Raw genomic sequence first — 20,253 nt, forward strand, 5'->3', positions numbered from 1 at the left:
ACGGCAGGGAGTCTGCTTCTCCCTCTGACCCTCCTCCCTCTCATGCTGTCTCTCATTCTCACTCTCAAATAAATAAAATCTTTAAAAAATAAAATAAAATAAAAATAAAAAAATAAAAGGTGCTTGGGAATCACTGATTTGCTGGAAACTAAAAGTAAACCCATGTAATCATGTGTTATCGGTAGGATTTATCTATTACTCTCAAGTAAAAACCACCTTTCAATGTTATCAGGAAAACTAGAAATATTTTAAGTAAAAGGTGTAGCGCAGTCCCTCCCACATAAATGTTACTTGTCATTTTTATTGTTTCGAAAAGACCCCATGGAACACCCACATGCAAATGAGAAGTATGCTGCCTTAGAAACCCATTCTGGGGCGCCTGGGTGGCTCAGTCGTTAAGCGTCTGCCTTCGGCTCAGGTCATGATCCCAGGGTCCTGGGATCGAGCCCCACATCGGGCTCCCTGCTCAGCAGGAAGCCTGCTTCTCGCTCTCCCACTCCCCCTGCTTGTGTTCCTGCTCTCGCTATCTCTCTCTCTCTGTCAAATAAATAAATAAATAAATCTTAAAAAAAAAAAAAAAAAAGAAACCCATTCTGGGGGAAAACAGTTTCAGACCTAAATACCAGGGTTATAGAATTTATAAGGAAGATCCATACAGATAAATATACACAAAAAAGGAGAAAAATATATCGTACCTAGTAGAAAAAGAAGTGACAGAAACATCTGCAATTTCTTTCACTGCAGAAATTACTTTGTCCAGGTCTTCGGTGCAGTTAACACTGAATTCTACTCTATGCGTCCCTGCTGTGGGGTAGTTGGGAGCTTTGGAAGGATGTATGGGCCTGGAGGTGCAAACTCCTAGGAAAAAAATGGTGGGTTGTTTTTTTTTTTTTAATTAAAAAGATAAACTGTATGGGCAAAATTTTAAGGAAATGAGTTTTTAAAGATCAATTCTCAGACACTTATGTAACACACACACACATACACACATACCCCTTACATATATACCTAAATCCCCATAATCTAGGGATTTAGTACATATAAAATCAAATTTATTTTCAGAATTATTTTCCAGAAGACTCTTAAATATCACAAAAACTTGACTCATGAATTCTTAGAGGATATACAGAATTGTGACTGCTTCCTAAATTTATTCATGTAAACCATCATTCCGGTTGCAAATGCTCATAATCTACTTGACCACATTAATCCAGATATGTCATCATAAAAGCTTCAGCCCCAATGAGTAAACTAAAATAACTTACTAAAAACAAAACTAAAACACATAGGCTGAAGTCCTTCATTGTACTGGGCTTGAGCAAGCATTCAATAAAACTCTGATGTCTATTTAACTGACACATGAAGTATATTCTGGAGAGGTCTGAGCTCTCGACTCAATTTAACAAGCACTTCTTGAATTTCTGGGTGCTAGGCACTGTGCCACATGAATGAGGACTCACAAAGATCAGTACAGCAATGAAGATTTCCTATGCTCTCCTTACTCATTAAGGATAAAAATTAAGTTTCTCAAATACAATTGCTAGATTTCACAACATTATTTTTAAATACATAAAAATAAAATAACAGTACCCACATCTAAAGCAGTTAAAATTCTGTTGGAAAGACATTCTAAAATTTCAAAGCATTTGTAGGGAAAATATTAAACATGAAAGAATAAGAGCTTCTCACCAAGCCCTTTAGCCAGCCAGCTGTTGACTCCCTGGGGTGCAGCATCATAGGCTGTGTGAGGAGAGTAAATACCGACTCTGTTTTCCAGAGCCCGGATCACCAGGCGTTCCTTCCAGGTTTTCCAGGTAATGTGCTTTAAGGGTCGGAAAATAGGTGGATGGTAGGAGAGAATGAGATCCACCTTCTTTTGCAGCGCCTCCTCCATTACTTCCTCGGTCAAGTCATTGGTAAGGAAGAGTGTGTGTACAGCGTGTGGTGGGCTTGGTTCCACCAGTAATCCAACATTGTCCCAACTTTCAGCAAGTGAGAGGGATGCAAAGTCATTCAAGGAGGAAAGGAGCACCTTCAAATCCATGAAGGAACGGGAAAAATTGCAGATCGGGGAATGAACAAGCCGGACTGTTCTGGGAATGAGGCGTACAGGAGAGGACAACATACAGAAATCAGGCAAAACTGAGTGTCTGAAGTCAAAACACAGAAAAAGGGTACACAGATACACGTTAGGCCTGGACCTTGGAGGGAGCAAACCATATGAGTAAAAGAGCTGTAGTCACATATTCCTGGGTTCAAATACTGATTCGGCCACTTACCAGGACACAGTATATTAGATAAGTCATTTAACCTGAGGTTATTTTCTCATTTACAAAATGGGAGACACTATAACCTACATCAGAGGCCATTCACAGGAACAAATCAATTAATATGTGTAAGTCACCTAGCATGAGCCTGGTACATAATACACAAATGTTCATCCCCACCTCCTCGACCTCACACACACCCTGATTCTTGTTCTTCCCATCCTTGCTTCAACCACTCTCCTCCCTTCTCCAGTTCTCTAAATACTACCCTTCCAAGTCTCCTTCAACTTTCTAAAGCTTTTCTCGACAAACCTTTTCAGTGTCTACACCCTATACAAAACTAACACTATCAACTCCATTAAGAATCCAGGAACATTTCTATTTTTGAAGAACAGCATTCATAGTATGCATAATAATTAACAAGATAAGCACAGCCAATCGTAAATTTAATCAAGTATTCGTTACCCAGTAATTTCAAAAACAAGTTTTTCAACAAAAATATTTAACAAATTTGTTGAAAAAAGTATTTTTTCAGCAAAAATATTTACTACTATATGTGTGTACTTATTCAGAATCCGACTGGAAATGCTGCGGAGCCTCCAAAATCCACTGGAGCCTGGGGTCTTGGAAGATCTTCTAAAGGTTCTTATACCACTTTCCCTCTCCGATTCCAAGTACTGATACCGCCCCGCTCTCCAGACTCTTCTAAATCTGGCAGGCGTGAAAGTGAAGCCCTAGTGGGCCACCACAGCTTTGAGTTATTTACTGCTAAATTTGAAAGAGCCCTTGAAAATAACACAGAACACCCTCCATTTCACAGATCAGGAAACTGAGAGGCTGCGTGGCTTCACGCCGCAATTAACAATGGGAGGCGGCACACGTGGTGGTAAACCGACTCTGAAACGAGACTGACTCCCAGAGCCACAGCTGTGTAACAAATTACCTAACCTCTGCTGTCCTCCGAAGAATGAAAATAGTGCCCCGCTTACGGTGTGGTCGCAAGATTTAACCGTACAGCTGGGAACAATGCCTACTGTCAGCACTGTTGTTTTTTTTTAAGATTTTTATATTTTATTTTATTTTGACAGAGAGAGACCCAGTGAGAGAAGGCGCACAAGCAGGGGGAGTGGAGAGGGAGAAGCAGGCTTCCCGCGAAGTAGGGAGCCCGATGTGGGGCTCGATCCTAGGACCCTGGGACCATGACCTGAGCCGAAGGCAGACGCTTAACGACTGAGCCACCCAGCTGCCCCAGCACTGTTTTTAAACATTAGTATGACCCACTTTACAGCCTGCAAACTGCACCTTGTTACGTTGCTTCATCTACCTCTCATTTCAATCCCACTTCCGACCTTTTCCAGGACAACGAAGAGGCCAAAAACGGCAAGAAGCTCCTGAGTCGGCACTTCTTCCCTACTGGCGCCCCACGCTATCACGCCACAAACTAATTTCCTGCCCCTGTCGCCTCCTCCGCCTCCTTTCCCAGAAGCACCCTCACAACTTCCAGGCCGTGCACTAACCCACTTCCGGTCCTGCGCAGGGCCTCCTGGCATTGCAGGATGGGATGGAGAGGAGCCGGGCGGAAGTGGTCCTTGCCATTTTACGTCTGAGCCCAAGGTACTGCTAGAGGTTGCCGGGAATGGTTCCGGTTTACGTTTCGTGTCCTTGTATAATATTAAAAGAGCTCCTTTCACTGTCAAAAGCGTACCAGGTGAGGACAAATTACATTGTCTTCCTAGTTCTAGTCATTTTGGTTTGAAATAGGAAGGAAGGAGGCGAGCAGGTGAGGGGCGTTCTCTCTAATGGGTCCCGCGCTCGACTTCCGGTAGCCCGAAGACACTAATTTCGAAACGTGTTATGCAAGGGCATCTTTTCTGTTTCAACAAGAGCTGTGCTAAGGTGGTAAGTAACATCACTCATTCTTTCATTCACTTATCGAGACTCTTGCTAAGCTCTGTGTTTTAATTCTTGGGCTTCGAGTGAGCATACTGGGCGGGGAGGGTGATATTGGAACAGACTTAATTAGAAAAATATATAGCGTATTATTGATAAGTGCTATAGGAAAAGATAATTGGGCAGGTACTAGAGTGAAGGCAGTTTTAAATAGAGTTATCAGAGACTTGGACGTGAGGAATATAACTGTCCAGACGTCTGAGTCTAAGTGCTCCAGACAAAGAGAGAACACCCAGTGTCTAGACCCCAAGGCGGAAATGTACCTGACTTGGAAGAGTTCCAGGGAGGCTTTTGAAGAAGAGTGAACAGGGAAAGTAGGAGATTGAGGGGCTTGAGTCGGGTAGGTTCTCATCGTTTCCATAACCAGATTTTTATTACTTGGGGATGCTATTCGAGACTCTTTCTTTTAAATATGCAGTAGAAATGAGCATGTGTGAGTTAAGAGAGGAAAATGAACTTAATTTTCTCTTTTGGGAATAGAGACACGTTTTCTAACTTCTGGTAAGACTGAGAAATTAAGCAATAGTACTTTCTGAAACGATCAAGAAGAAAAATGGTAAGTTTTGTACAATTTTTTTTTAAGATTTTATTTGTCAGAGCATGAGCAGCTTGAAATAGAAGAAAAGCAATGAGAATAATGCTGTCTCCCTCTCACCCTACCTCCAACTCACACACTCCTACCCTCTATCAACCCCACCATACTTTCTGACTGCTAGATACTCCTGGAAGAAGAGAAGTGAGAAAGGAAGCCTCAGAGTAACCCCCCACCCGACAAGGGAATAACAAAAAGAATGCAAGTTACTGGAACATCAGATAAACAAAACGCAAGCAAGGAGTAATATGGTTAGCGCTGCACATTTAGGATCTAGAAACACAGAAGATTGTTGTCTTTAGTGAAGAAAGGAATTGTTTTTAACACTGTCTCTCATAATTAAATTACATAAGGGAACTGGTGGAGACTTTGTTTTGAAAAGTTGTTCTCTTACTATTTTTCAATATATATTAATGATGTTGGTGAGTTGCCATTTAAATCAGTAATATTAACATAACCATTGTTTTCATTTTTATTGATGAAAAATTCATACTTAAAAGAAGTATTTCCATCACAATATTTACTGTTAAATGTTTAGGGTAGACAGCATTTTACATTAACATATTTATCTTCTGGAGTTTTTTCCTACTGTTGAAATAAATTTTGAAGAAGTACAGCTTACTCTCAGCTATGTGGACAGTTCATCTCTGAAATGGTATTTCTTTTTGTGTTTTCATTCATATTCTCATCTTTAATCTAGTTGGGGAAATAATACAGTGCATAAAGTTATGGAGAAATCTCATTTGTTCTTACATTTTTTTCTCCTTTTTAGTCAGTGACACTGCATACAGATGTAGGTGATATTAAAATAGAAGTTTTCTGTGAGAGAACACCCAAAACTTGTGAGGTGAGTACATTACGTACATATAAAAAATGAGCTAATGCCGCAGGATAACCATTTTGAAATTAAATTATCTAACCTAAAAAACAATAAACACTTGTATATAAAACCAGTGTCAGGAAAAACTAACCATCATAATTTCTGGTCTAGTTTCCACTTAACTTTTGATGTTAAAGGTGGATCAAAGAAAGGGTAGATAATTTTTCTCTAACCATAGAGTGGTTGGTATCTTTTTCTTTTCACTTATTTTCCTCAGGAAATATAATCATTAGGATATTAGATAAGAGAACTGTTTCTTACATTATTTTAATTATTTAAATTTCAAAGAAGGAAAGAGCTCTCTATATTCATTCAACAATTATTTATGAAAGGCTATCTTGTCAGGGGAATACAGTAATGACCAAGAGACATCCCTTGCCCTCATGGAGCTAACATTCTGAGAAAAGAAGTTGGTGGCGGGTGGGAGGGTCATTCTAGAAAAAAGTGATTCTAGATCATGATAATGCCTTGAAGGAAACAAAGCGTTGAAATAGAGACTAATGGAAAAGAATTATTTATTTATTTATTTTTAATTTTTTTTTTTTTTTTTTTAAGATTTTATTTATTTGCGAGAGAGAGAATGAGAGACAGCATGAGCGGGAGGAGGGTCAGAGGGAGAAGCAGACTCCCTGCCGAGCAGGGAGCCCGATGCGGGACTCGATCCCGGGACTCCGGGATCATGACCTGAGCCGAAGGCAGTTGCTTAACCAACTGAACCACCCAGGCGCCCCTGGAAAAGAATTATTTAAAAGAAGTTGAGGGCAGGCCTAGCCAAGAAAGTGATACTTAAACTGAGTGCAGAATGTAATGAAGGCATCTCCATAGAAAGAGATAAAAAGAATATTCCAGGTGTAGAGATAGAAGTGCAAAGGCCTCAAGATGGGAAAGCCTACCTCTTTTGGATGAATTTTCAGAATGATGATGGGGTTAACATAGTAAGTAAGAGAAAGAAGTTATTAACACATGAGATGTAGAGGTATGACTGTATTCTATTCCAAGAACAGAAGGAAGCCATTCAAGTGTTTCAGGCAGAAAAGTGACATTATCCAAAGTAATGCCTAAAAAACATAAATGCATTGTTATGGTGTTTTGAGTAAATACAGTTTGTTCATTACTTTAAATGTGTTTCTGCTACACCATTTCCCAATCATTATTTTTACCCTTTTCAGAATTTTTTGGCTCTTTGTGCCAGTAATTACTACAATGGCTGTATATTTCATAGAAATATCAAGGGTTTCATGGTTCAAACAGGAGATCCGACAGGTAAGTTACTGCATTAATATCTATCTAGAGAATTGGGTATATAGTATGAAAAAGAGGGCAGACAAATAGAAAAATATATAATGTAACATTGTGTGTCAACTATACTCAAATTAAAAATATTTTGGGGGGGAGGTGCCTGGGTGTCTCAGTCAGTTGAGCATCTGACTCTTGATTTCGGCCCAGGTCTTGATCTCAGGGTTGTGAGTTCAAGCCCCTAGACTAGGCTTGGAGCCTACTTAGAAAATACATATATATAAATATATTTTTTAAAGTAAATAAAATTTAATTTTTATAAAATAAAACCAAAGATATAAGCCCATAGAGTTTTTATAACCCGGCTACCTTACCATAGCAAGAAATTTTTAAGTAGAAGCTACTGGCATCTATCTTTAAAATAAAATATGACTGGTGTGCTTGGGTGGCTCAGTCAGTTGAACATTGGACTCTTGGTTTCGGCTTGGGTCGTGATCTTGGGATTGTGAGATCAAGCCATGCATCAGACTCTGCACTGAGCACAGAGTTTGCTTGGGATTCTCTCTCCCTCTCCCTCTGCCCCTCCTGCTCGTGCACTCTCTCTCTCTCCTTAAAATAAATGAATAACATCTTAAAATAAAATATGAACAATAATGATAGGGGAGTTGTTTTTTTTTATAGAGATACTTTATTTCTCTGGTCTGTAAAGTGAAATTTTGAGAAGAGAGGACATAACAAGTTTTATCTTTATTTATTTTTTTAAAGATTTTATTTATTTATTTGAGAGAGAGAGAATGAGAGAGAGCACATGAGAGGGGGGAGGGTCAGAGGGAGAAGCAGACTCCCTGCCGAGCAGGGAGCCCGATGCGGGACTCGATCCAGGGACTCCAGGATCATGATCTGAGCCGAAGACAATCGCTTAACCAACTGAGCCACCCAGGCGCCCTCTTTATTTTTTTAATTTATTTATTTTTGTGAGAGAGTGCACGTGGGTGCGCAAGCATGAGCGGGAAGAGGGACAGAGGGGAAAGCAGACTCCCTACTGAACAGGGAGCCCAATGTGGGACTCGAACCCAGGACCCTGGGATCATGACTAAAGCCAAAGGCAGACGCTTAACCGACTGAGCCACCTAGGCACCACACATTTTATTTATATTTAGTTATTAGGGCACCTGGGTGGCTCAGTCGGTTAAGCGTCTGCCTTCGGCTCGGGTCATGATCTCAGGATTCTAGGGTCAAACCCCACGTTGGGCTTCCTGCTCAGTGCAGAGCCTGCTTCTCCCTCTTCCTCTGTCTCTCCCCCAGCTGTGTGCTCTTTCTCTCTCACAAATAAATAAAATCTTTAAAAATAAATAAATAGATAGTTATAAACTAGCCCTTATGTTTTAAAAATGAACCTTTTCAACTTTAATTATTTTTTTAAATTAGATACTTCTTTTGATTTGTCTGTCTTGTAATATAGGTACCGGAAGAGGAGGTAACAGTATCTGGGGCAAGAAATTTGAGGATGAATATAGTGAATATCTTAAGGTATATCTCTAGTGCTTCAAAATCTATTTTCTCATGCCTTGTTTACACTTGAAAACTTTAATACATACATTGTAGTAACACAAGTTAATGTCATTAGTATACAAACATTATTTTTTTGTAGTCTTAGTACACTTGATAAATGTCAGGGAGAAATTTATAAATATCAATTGCATTTCTTGCCTAAAATATATTCTGGAATGTCACAATCACATGGATCTTGATATTAAGTGAGCTTATCTTTGGGTCCAACCTGAAATGTTTAATCAGTAATGTACCAAAAGGGCTTAATGTCTCACTATAAAATTTATGTTGAATGACATGAATCACCAGCCTTTTTTGAGAGTAGGGAGGAAAACCTATGAGACCTGGTTGCAGTATTGCACATTATCAATATGAACTTTTATTATCTTCTGTTGGATGTTTGAATATTCCTGAATTAATGTCTGTGGTGGATCCCAACTAGGTTAAAGGGAAGTGCATAGCATGGTAAAATTAGAGATTTTTATTTCCTTTCCTGTTTTTTTTTTTCTTTTCATATTTTTTCTCAATTTTCCAAACTTTCTAAAGAAGCTTTTCTTTTTAATTTCCTTTAAAAAAAAAAAAAGATTTTATTTTTAAGTAATCTCTACACCCAGCATGGGGCTCAAACTTACAAACCCGAAATCAAGAGTCGCATGCTTCACCAACTGAGCTAGCCAGGTACCCCAAGAACCTTTTTTTTTTTTTAATAAGAAACTAATGCATGCCTGTTTTTTTTTTTTTAAAAAAAAACTAATTAAATTAAAATTAAAAAATTAAATCAATCAGTTATACTTCCCAGAGAGGACATCTGCTGACAGTTATCATGTGGTCTTTTAAACTTTGTATCTGCATAAAATGATAACTTTAGAAATTAGAAAAAAGAGAGAAATTCTCCTCTATAAGAATATGTAATTTAGTACATCATATTTCAGTCACATTAAAATATATTCTGAAAAAAATCCAGGACAATTCTGAAAAAAATTCCATTGCAGTGTTTATGTCTGGATGGTGAGACTAGGAGTAATTTATTTTTTCTTCTTTTTGTTTTCTTTCATAAGGGAACATTACTTTTGTTATAGGAGTTGAGGTTGGGAGGTGATAAATTGTTTATAAGTCATCCTTTTCCTGAATTAAAAACAAAACAACTTTTTAGGCATTAATTAATAACTGCTTCCATAACACTAATCTGTATACCAGTGGTTTTCAACACTGGTTAATACAGACTCACCTGTGGAAGTTTTAAAAATATGAAATATTTTGGCCTTACACCCCCTAAATAGAAAAAGAATAGGCCCGATTAGGACCTAAATTATACTTCAGGTTTCCTGCGTGATTCCTACAGTTAGGGTTAAGAACCTTTATATACCAGAGTTGAGGGTGTGTATTGAATATTTACATACTCTGACCCAGCAATTCCATTCCCAAATGTTTACCCTCCAGAAACTCTTGTACATGTGCATCAGGAAACAGTACAAGAGTGTTCCTAGAGTGCTATTTTAATAGCAAAAATCTAAAAACAACCCAAATGTCCACTGATCATAAAATGGAAATTATATTCAGTTGTAGAATATTATCCAGCAGTAAAAATCACAACTACCACTACACATTCGTGTGTAAATCTTAGAAACATAATGATGGTATAAATAGCATTTCCCAGAAGACTACAGATAGTATGATACTATCTTAGAGAGCTCAGAAACAAAAGAAAAAAATATATTTTTTAAGCATGTATAAAGATAGAATAAGTGGTTCTCTCGGAGAAGTTGAGGTAATAGATGAGTACATAGGCATACGCAACAGTTTGGTAAATTATCTTAGAAATAGGTTAATGAGTATTTTATTAAGTTATAAGTGGTACATACATTCTTGTGTATTATCAAATGTAACATTTGGGAGTCACCTTTTAGGAAGACAATAAAGCATTAATATCTTTTTTCACATTTTTTATTTAAATTCAATTAACATATAATGTATTATTGGTTCCAGAGGTACAGGCCTGTGATTCATCAGTCTTATATAATACCCAGTGCTCATTACATCACATGGCCTTAATGTCCATCAAAGCATTAATATCTTGATATAGCTATATTTCTATTGCTTGTCTCATTAGTGTTTCCTGATGAATAGCTAAAAAGGGAGTGACCATTATTTATTGCAGCACCTCCTTATAACACAGTTCTCATGTCTTCAGTCTTATCAATAAAGTTCTAATTCTTTAAACAGTCCCTGTATAACAAATAGTATAATGAATATTTGAGCTGTAGGAGACCTTCCCTTAGATCATCCAGTCCTGGGTCATGAACTGACTGCCCTTGGGTGGGATCCACAGATGTATTCTCAATGGCCATTGGCTTAAAATGTTTTAGTGCTATTAGGTAAGAGATATACCATTCCTTTTGCCAGACTCCATCACTCCCTAATGTGTACATTCTGTCCAGTTAATTTATTATCTGCTGACCCTTGTGAGCATTTGAATTACGAATAAACCCCTGAACTAGTCCAACCTCCCTCCCTTGTTTTACAGATAAAGAAACTAGCCAGAGTCCAGTGTATGTGTGAAGAGCTTATGGGGATTTTGGTTTTGTTGTCTGCCTGATCGTTTCATGCCAGCATGTTCCTTAATATAAATGTAAGGATGTCTATTAATACCTTGGTATTGCAAAAAATGTTTGTGGCTATACTCCTCCAAAGTGAAAATGAAATTAACTGAGGCATATGATTTGATATATAAACAATTTACATACAAGTTTTTGAAATACAGATAATACAGAAAGTGAACATTCGGGTTAGCCCTAATAGAAGCTGATTAAATGTTTTCTTGGTCCCTTAAAAAGTACAGGTCTTGGGGCACCTGTGTGGCTCAGTCGTTAAGCATCTGCCTTCGGCTCAGGTCGTGATCCCAGGGTCCTGGGATCGAGCCCCGCGTCGGGCTCCCTGCTCTGCAGGAAGCCTGCTTCTCCCTCTCCACTCCCCCTGCTTGTGTTCTCTCTTTCACTGTGTCCCTCTCTGTCAAATAAATAAGTAAAATCTTAAAAAAAAAAAAAAAGTACAGGTCTTGGCTTGAGTCCTATATTTGGAATATTTATATAAAAACACAGTTAAATATTTTGGCCTTTTACAGCACAATGTTAGAGGTGTTGTATCTATGGCTAATAACGGGCCAAACACCAATGGATCTCAGTTCTTCATCACCTATGGCAAGCAGCCACATTTGGACATGAAATACACAGTATTTGGAAAGTGAGTATTTTGGTTACTGTTTCCTTTGGAATTTCATTGCAAGGGATACATATGAGAGGCTATGATAATAGCGTAATACTGAAGGAGCAGTATGAAAGCTAAATACACCTGGTAAGTCCACCACTTACAGCACTGTGACCTTGGGAACTTCTAACCAAGCCTTAATTTCTTTATTTTGTAAAATAGGAGCCAATCTTTTTTTGGTAAGGATTATTACGCAAATTAACAGTAATGTATTTCTTCTTATGAATAGCATTTTGCAGCAACTGACAGATCTGAACACAGTGGCTTCAAAAAGATGGGCTAAGATGGTGGTTCCCTTCTGTCACCAGTGTTCTTCCTAAACCATCTTTATCTTCCATCCTCATGCCCACCGCATGGTCCTAATATGGGCAGCATAGCTCCAGTCAGAACATGTGTTCCAGGCAGAAAGGAGGAGGGAGGGCAAGAGGTGCTTGCCAGCTGAGTCAGCCCTATTTATGTATGTATGTGGGTAGGTAGGTATGTAGGTATGTGTGTATGTAGTAGGCTCCACAAGTCAGCCCCTTTTTAAAGAGCTTTCCTGAAGACCCAGAACTTGGCAATGAGGCCTCCCCTTGTCTACAAGGGAGGGTAGGAAATGTTTTTCAGCTGGACACATTGCTGCTCTCAATAAAATCAGGTTTCTATGAGTAAGAAGGGGAGCCTGGATCCTAGGGAGGTGTTTAGCAGGCTCTGCCAAAATACCCAGTTAGCACTATGCCTGGGAATTGCTTTCATAAATCAGCAAGAAGTCAACTTGTCTGTTCATTTAACAAATATTTACTATGCTCAATAAACCAAGGCACAGTTCCAGAGTTTCTTTGACTTAACAGTGTGGATGCCAAATTAGGTTAATTAAAAATAGAAGACTCAACAACTCTTAGTTTTCATTCCATATATATATTTAATTTATAGATTAATATTCAGTGAAATTAATGAAATATTACAGCCCCTAGTAGTAATTGCCTGGATATAGGTCACTCAGGTTCCCTTCTTTTCATTTTCTCCTTTAACCCACCATTCAGAATTATCGATCATTAATTACTAAGATTTATGTTACTAGTTTTGTGAAAGAACTAGAGAGTTAAGAACAAAGATTCTTAACCTTAGGTCCCTTAAGTCCTTGAAATTATGTGTTCTGTGTGTATACACACGTTTTTCTGGGAAGATGGTACATAGCTTTCCATTTGTTTTCAAAGGGCTCTGTGTCCCAAATACTTGACTGACTTGCCTCAATTCTACATGCCCTTTTTTGCCTGAGATCTGTTTCCTATAGCCTCTGTTTCTCTTACTGACCCAGAAGGTGGGAAGGTTTTTGAAACTTTAAATTTAAAGACTTGGTGGGGGGCGCCTGGGTGGCTCAGTCCATAAAGCAACCAACTCTTGATTTTGGCTCAGGTCATGATCTTGGGTTCCTGGGATGGAGCCCAGTCTGCTGGAGATTCTCTCTCCCTCTCCCCCCACTCACATGCTCTTTCACTCGCTCTCTCTAAAATAAATAAATATATAAATAAAGCAAGCCACCTTTTCTTAGCAAATGTTTTAGACCAACTTGCCCGAAGGATAGCTGTCTATATATATTTTTTTCTTTGTAGTAACATGAAATACACTTGCTGGAAATGGGCTTAAGTGTCCCATCTTCCCTTCTCTTATTATTACTGCTTTTTGTTGTTGCCCAGATGCAAAAAGTAAAAACACATTTAAACAATGAAGTGTAAAGCAGCCACTCACTTCAGGACCTTTAGTATAGGGCAGTACTAAGTAATAAGTGTCACCCATACATACTTTCTCTGGGCTTTCCGATAGCAAAGAAAATCTTAAAACTGGTTATATTGGACCCATTTGTAGCTATGCTGTGGGAGTACTTTGATGGTAATATTCCTACCCATTGCTATGGTCTAAAGGCATAAAAATGAATTTTTGTTTCTGAATTTTGGCTAATATCCATGGTAGAAAATCAGTATTTTATTGCACACTTAACTAGGGAATTCAAAGAACTATGAGACATGGTCCTTTTCTCTTAAGGAAACTGTAATTGCTATAGGTATTTGGATACTATGTTTCAATCTAAGGAATTTTTCATACATTTTTATTGTTTCTATTTCAGGGTAATAGATGGTCTGGAGACTCTGGATGAATTGGAGAAGTTACCAGTAAATGAGAAGACCTATCGACCTCTTAATGATGTACACATTAAGGACATAACTATTCATGCCAATCCATTTGCACAATAGCTATAATCTGGAAAAATATTTGGCAGACTATTCAAGGAACACACCTATTGTGCTTTACCCAGTTTTAACTATGTTGAAAGATTACATCATCCTTCTGCCTGTTTATAGCTAAGATCTTCTATGAGTTGGTGTTACCGTGGGGGCCCAAACAGCTTTTATTCCCATTATTAAAGCATATTTTTTACTATAACTGTTATCTAATGTATTTAAGTTTAATTTTTTAAAAACTCTTCTAATTTTTTGTTACATATAAACATTCATTTTTAAATGCTGTCTCAAATCCAGGCATTTTTGAGCACTCTAATTACATATTCCTGCCATATCTAGTCCATATCCTAGAAGTAGTCTTTTCCATTAATTAGTTACTTTGTACAGTTAAGAGTAAGGACAAGATAGAGATGATCTAGAAAAGCCAGCCAATCCATTTTGCTGTTTTCTGTAGTCTTTAGATTTACAGTAAAGGCTCAGAGAAGTCCTAGTTTACAGTAAGCACTCAGAATTTCCCAACTCATTTGCCCATGGAACATTTTTGAAAGCTTATCATTTACAGTATTGCAGGACAGAATACTACAGGTGATCCATTTGGAAAATGCAATTAGTTGGTTAAGAGCACCAGCTGTAGAGTCCTGGACTGTGTTTGAATCACAGCTCTACCTCCTACTAGTAACTTTAGGCAGGTTAACATCTCCCAAGTTTTCTCATCCCTAAAGACTCATCCCCCTCATAAGACTATTAGGAGAATTAAATGAAACAATGTGTGTAAAGCTTCTGACATGTGTAAGTGTTCTGTAGTGAGTAAATGGAAGTAGCTCTCCTAACCTTTCTCTCCATCACAGGGCTCTCACCAAATCAGGCCTCATCATTTATCAGGCGATACCACTGATCTCATCAAGAACCATATTCTTCAATCTGTTTCGATCACCTTGGTTAGATTTTGGGTATTTCTTGGTTTGTATCATTTCTGTAGATAGCTGATCGAAATAATATTTTCTTTCTTAACTACAATTTGGATGTTAGCTCGCAATATCCTCTTATTACCATCTATACCTTCTACTAAACTCATGTGCCAATTATACTAATATCCTCACTTTTTTGTTGTTTTTTGTTTTTTTAATTTATTTGAGAGAGACAGAGATAGTGAGAGAGAGCTCGAGCAGGAAGGAGGGGGAGAAGCAGACACCCCGCGGAGCAGGGAGCCCGATGTGGGGCTCGATCCCAGGACCCTGGGATCATGACCTGAGCCGAAGGCAGAGGCTTAACCATCTGAGCCACCCGGGCACCCCCTCACTTTTGTTTTTTTAAAATGAGCTCTGTGCCAAATGTGGAGCTTGAACTCACAACCCTAAGATCAAGAATTGCATACTCTGCCTACTGAGCCAGCCAGGTGCCCCTAATGCCTTCACATTTTGATTCAGCCTTTTAATTTAATCATTTAGATTTCTAGACTTAATATTAAAGCCTCTTTTGGGGAGAATTTGTTTTGACACTTATACCTGATATTTTTCTTTTCCAATTGAATGACACTGAAATTTTTTGTCATTACTCTTAAGAGGCTTTTACTGATTGTCAAGATGTTTTTGTACTGACTGGCATTCCCTCAGTTTTTATTCTAAACTCTGCTTTTGTTTTTTTAAGTGCTACCAATATGGTGGGTTTTTTGGTTTTTAGAGCTCATTCTTATAATGTCTGTTTAGTTAATAAAGATCTCATAAAGAGACTGGCTGCCCACCTTGGGCCTATTGGAGGCATCATGAGGATCAAAATCCTAACACTGTTTTCTGTCCACTCACTGAGTTGACTGGTTCAAACTGATCACATTGGCAGTTGCATGATTGATGTTCTGTTCCATTTATTAATTGGCAGTACATATAAACTACTAAGAAGACTAGAATATTGTTGATCAACCAAATTCTCTTTAAAAAGAGAGTAATATGGCTCCCCATTTGGACCAGAGGTTAGCAAACTACAGCCCTCAGGCTGGCCACCTGTTCTGCAAATAGTCTTCATGGAACTCAACCATGCCCATTTTGTTTATGTGTTTTCTGACTGCTTTGTGCTACAACAGCAGTACTGATTGGTTGTGACAGACTAAAGGCCTACAAGCCTAAAATATTTACTATCTTGCCCTTTAAGAAAATTTGCTAATCTTTGATCTAGAATATCAGAAGTTGCCAGAAAATCATGGTTTCATAGCAAAGGGAGCTTGATGAGCTTAAGGGATAATATAATCAATATATGCCTTGATAGTTCCTTCACCACTCTAAAAATGTACCTGCACCTATCCATTAGAATACCTAAATCCTGTTAGATCTTGGTTTGGAGCTCTTTGAAGACAGTTTTTTTTTTTTTAAGATTTTATTTATTTGACAGCACAAGCAGAGAGGGAGAAGCAGGCTCTCCTCTAAGCAGGGAACCCTATGCAGGGCTCGACCCCAGATCCCTGGGATCATGATCCTAGCCAAAGGCAGGTGCTTAACCCACTGAGCCACCCAGGCATCCCAAGAGAGCTCTTTGTGTAGGCCTTTGGTTCATGGTGAATTGAACAGTTACAATTTATACTTTGGTTAAACTTGGTATTTCCAAATCCGTTTAGCAACATATAAGCTATGTTGGTTATTTCTAAAGATACATATTCTCATCTTTTTGTTTGAAAAACTAAAACCAGGGGTGCCTGGGTAGCTCAGCAGGTTATGTGTCTGCCGCCTTCAGCTCAGGTCATGATCCCAGGGTCCTGGGATCGAGCTCTGTGTCGGGCTCCCTGCTCAGTGGGGAGCCTGCTTCTCCCGCTGCCTGCTGCTCCCCCTGCTTTGCTCAAAACTAGTAAGTAATTTATTTTCTTCCAGGCTTGGATATAAAGGTGCATAGAACACTGCTTATTCCATGGGAGTGCACTCTAGGAAGCTAACATATATAAATAGATAAATTTTAATACATAGGACTCAACTTTTAATCAGTTTAGCAAACTGGATAGATTACTATAGTTACTATTTCACTAGTGAATTTACTAGTGAATTTAAACAAAAACTGATGGTTCCTTTCAATTCAATTTGTATGAACTATAGAGGTAGGGATGGGAACTCAATATAATAACTAAAGCAAATCTAGAATAAACAATGTGAATTATTTATTTGTTTGTTTGTTTGAGACAGAATGAGAGACAGAGAGCATGAGAGGGAGGAGGGTCAGAGGGAGAAGCAGACTCCCTGCCGAGCAGGGAGCCCGATGTGGGATTCGATCCCAGGACTCCAGGATCATGACCTGAGCCGAAGGTAGTCGCTTAACCAACTGAGCCACCCAGGCGCCCAACAATGTGAATTTTTAAAAAGAAATTACAATGAGCGGCACCTGACTGGCTCAGTTGGTGGAGCATGAAACTCCTCATCTCGGGGTTGTGGGTTCAAGCCCCACATTGGGTGTAAAGACTACTTAAAAAAAATCATGGGTGCCTGGGTGGTTCAGTTGGTTAAGCCTCTGCCTTCGGCTCAGATAAGGATCTTGGGGTACTGGGATAGAGCCCTGCAGAGCCCCACGTCGGGCTCTGCTCAGCAGAGAGTCTGCTTCTCCCTCTCTGCTCTCTCAATGTAAATAATCCAAAATCATTAAAAAGAAAATATTTCGTAAATTGTGTTAATGTAACCAGTAAGTTATATGGAGAAAAATAGCAAAAGAATTTCACCTCACATGATGTACCAAAACTCCAGATGCCTTAAAAAAAAAAAAAGGAAGAAACGTCTCTGAAGAGGAAAGAATTTCTGTTTACAAACATAACAAAGGTAAAGATGGAACAAGTTTAACTACATGAAAACTGAAAACCTTGCAATTAAAAAACTTCAAGGACAAAGGAGAACTGTATATTCAAAAAGCCATGAGGTATGAATGGGCAAGTAATGAGAAAAGGGAAAACGTTCAACTTCACTAATTAGGGAATAAAGTTGCAAGTTTCGTCTAAAATACCATTTTTATTTTTTATTTTTAAAGATTTTATTTATTTATTCATGACAGAGAGAGAGAGGCAGAGGGAGAAGCAGGCTCCCAAGGAGCAGGGAGCCCGATGCGGGACTCGATCCCAGGACCCTGAGATCATGACCTGAGCCGAAGGCAGACACTTAACCATCTGAGCCACCCAGGTGCCCCAAAATACCATTTTTAAATCTTTGCACTATATTAGTTTGTTAGGGTTGCCATAACAAAGTACCAGAAATTGGGTAACTTAAAATTCTCTGTTATACAGACTAGAAGTTAGTAGATCAAGCTGTGGGCAGGGTTGTGTATACTAAGGTCTCACTTTGGCTGGCAGATGACCCTTCTATCTTCACATAATCGTGAGTGCTTGTGTCCTAATCTCTTTAAAAAGATTTTTAAAGTGGGTTTAGGACCCACCCTAATGACCTCATTTTAACCTTAAGGACATCTGTAAAGGCCCTACAAATAAGTCACAATCTGAGGTAGGGGGTTAAGACTTAAACATGAATTGGAGGGACATAGTGCCACCCCCAAACAACCAATAACATGCACTAAAGAACAAACAAAATAATTTCATAAATGAAACTGGGTAAATACCAAGTTAGTAATTGGTTAGGTAGGAGGGTTTGCTAAATTTTTTAAAAAATATTTATTTAGTTGACAGCACAAGCAGGGAGAGCAGCAAGCAGAGGGAGAGGGAGAAGCAGGTTCCCTGCTGAGCAAGGAGCCGAAGTGGGGCTCAATCCCAGGACCCTGGGATCATGACCTGAGCTGAAGGCAGACGCTTAACTGACTGAGCCACCCCGGGGGCCCCGAGGGTTTGCTAAATTTAAAAACCATTTTGTAAACTAATTTCGGTAGTATATACAAGACTTTTCCAATGTTCATTGTCTTTCACCCTTGTAATCTTACTGTGGGTATTTCTGCTCTCTCTAGTCCTTCACTGCAACTTTTACCTGTAATAGCAGAATATAGTTGATGCCCATCTCCTAGATTGTTAGGATTGAGAACGTATGTACAGTGCTTAGCACAATAACTAGCTCACTATGCTATTGTCCTCCAAAGATGGGGATTCCCTAGGTTTGCTTCACATTTAAAGGTGCTAAATGCATCCTGAGTTTCACAAGTTATTGTGAATTTATGAATATTATGAATCTCTCCCTCTGAAATATTTACCTTCTATTTGGTGACCCTGGCCCCAAAATAAAGATTTAAGTATTAATGGTTTTATAAGTACTAATGGTTTTATAATTATTATTTTTAAAACCATTGAGAGAAGGGGCTTAAGAAACGCAAACTACCATAGAAATTTTAGAAATACGTATTCCTCATCACTTCTTACCCAATAATTGTGCATCTGTGTAGGGCTGGCTACATTATGTTGCTCTCCTGTGCAAGTGTGAACAGTAAAATTATGCTTCGTTGTGATGTTTAATTTTATACGTTTTCCACTAAGTTTGGAATGAGTAAACATGAGACAAAATGGAGGAAGGGCGTGGGATCAGGCTTGGCAATTACACTGGTGTATTAAAGTGTAGTTTGAGGATTTTGTTGTTCAGAGGTTGTTCCTGACACTTTTTCTTCACGACCTTCCATTTCCCCTTTTAGAGTTCATCCGGCCTTACTGCAGAGCACTGACTTAATGCCAAAATGTTTAACTATGAAGGGTCCCCACTTCCCTGTTTCCTACCTCTTGCCCACTCCTTTCTTCAACTTTTAAAACCTTGAGAAAAGGTGCACCTGGGTGGCTCAGTCGTTAAGCGTCAGCCTTCGGCTCAGGTCATGATCCCAGGGTCCTGGGATCGAGCCCCGCATCGGGCTCCCTGCTCATAGGAAGCCTGCTTCTCCCTCTCCCACTCCCCCTGCTTGTGTTCCCTCTCTCGCTGTGTCTCTGTCAAATAAATGAATAAAATCTTAAAAAAAAAAAAAAACCCTTGAGAAAAATCTTTCCAATCCAATTTCAGTGTGAGTCCTAACCACTAAAGACTTAACTAGTTTTAAATAGGTCTCAGAACCTTAGCAAAAGCCGAAATCCAGACAATTACTAATTTACAGCTACATGATGGGAGGTGATCAGGGGACAGACTATTTAGTATCATGCTTCCCTCACTTTTTCTTGTACCCAGCGTTCCCAAGTACCACTTTTAAGGAGCACCTTCGAGACTCCTCTCCCCATTACTTACATTGTTTCCTCAGACTTAGACAGTCGCCAACATGGCCGACACGACAGCCAAGGCCGACTTCCCCACCTCCACCTTCTGTCTTCGCGTTCCGGACCCGGCGCCTGCGCACACGGCGGCCACCGCTCGTCTCCCTCCC

At 39.0% G+C, this 20,253-nt stretch overlaps 2 protein-coding genes across 11 annotated transcripts in view; one reads left to right on the forward strand and one right to left on the reverse strand.

Moving 5' to 3' along the window:
* Positions 1-20,190, reverse strand: part of NIF3L1 (NGG1 interacting factor 3 like 1) — a 43,269-nt gene extending 23,079 nt beyond the window's left edge. For 2 of the 7 annotated variants that reach the window (XM_035007423.1, XM_035007418.1), the window contains exons 1-3: positions 3,570-3,681; positions 1,690-2,150; positions 696-858 (exon numbers count right to left, since the gene is read on the reverse strand). In XM_035007423.1, coding sequence (XP_034863314.1) covers positions 696-858; positions 1,690-2,125 — 599 coding nt within the window. In that variant the 5' untranslated portion in view covers positions 2,126-2,150; positions 3,570-3,681. Of the gene's footprint in view, positions 1-695; positions 859-1,689; positions 3,343-3,548; positions 3,703-20,117 lie in introns of those variants that run through there. The other 5 variants (XM_035007422.1, XM_035007421.1, XM_035007420.1 and 2 more) reach the window with 5 other exon arrangements.
* On the forward strand, positions 3,842-14,167 carry PPIL3 (peptidylprolyl isomerase like 3). Of its 4 annotated transcripts, XR_004679622.1 has the most exons (8): positions 4,039-4,166; positions 4,698-4,773; positions 5,582-5,656; positions 6,859-6,952; positions 8,388-8,455; positions 11,001-11,105; positions 11,598-11,716; positions 13,845-14,167. XR_004679622.1 is itself a non-coding variant. In XM_035007426.1 (7 exons), exons 2-7 carry the CDS (start codon positions 4,771-4,773, stop codon positions 13,969-13,971), a joined length of 486 nt encoding a protein of 161 aa, XP_034863317.1. In that variant the 5' UTR covers positions 4,079-4,166; positions 4,698-4,770; the 3' UTR covers positions 13,972-14,167. The 4 variants fall into 4 exon arrangements, 3 of the variants coding, with proteins under 3 accessions (XP_034863316.1, XP_034863317.1, XP_034863319.1); XM_035007426.1 differs by lacking the exon at positions 11,001-11,105 and having other exon boundaries at positions 4,079-4,166; XM_035007425.1 differs by lacking the exons at positions 4,698-4,773; positions 11,001-11,105 and having other exon boundaries at positions 3,842-4,166.
* Positions 20,191-20,253: the final 63 nt, after the last annotated feature.

Source organism: Mirounga leonina, unplaced genomic scaffold (genome assembly GCF_011800145.1).
Source record: "Mirounga leonina isolate KUSES-001 unplaced genomic scaffold, KU_Mleo_1.0 Mir_151, whole genome shotgun sequence".
Classification (NCBI taxonomy): Eukaryota; Metazoa; Chordata; class Mammalia; order Carnivora; family Phocidae; genus Mirounga; species Mirounga leonina.

Coding starts and splice junctions, on each gene's coding strand:
- PPIL3 (XM_035007425.1), top strand. CDS start 4,122: ATGCAAGGGCATCTTTTCTGTTTCAACAAGAGCTGTGCTAAGGTG. Junction 8,456..11,597: donor AATATAGTGAATATCTTAAG/GTATATCTCTAG, acceptor GGCCTTTTACAG/CACAATGTTAGAGGTGTTGT. Junction 11,717..13,844: donor AAATACACAGTATTTGGAAA/GTGAGTATTTTG, acceptor TTTCTATTTCAG/GGTAATAGATGGTCTGGAGA.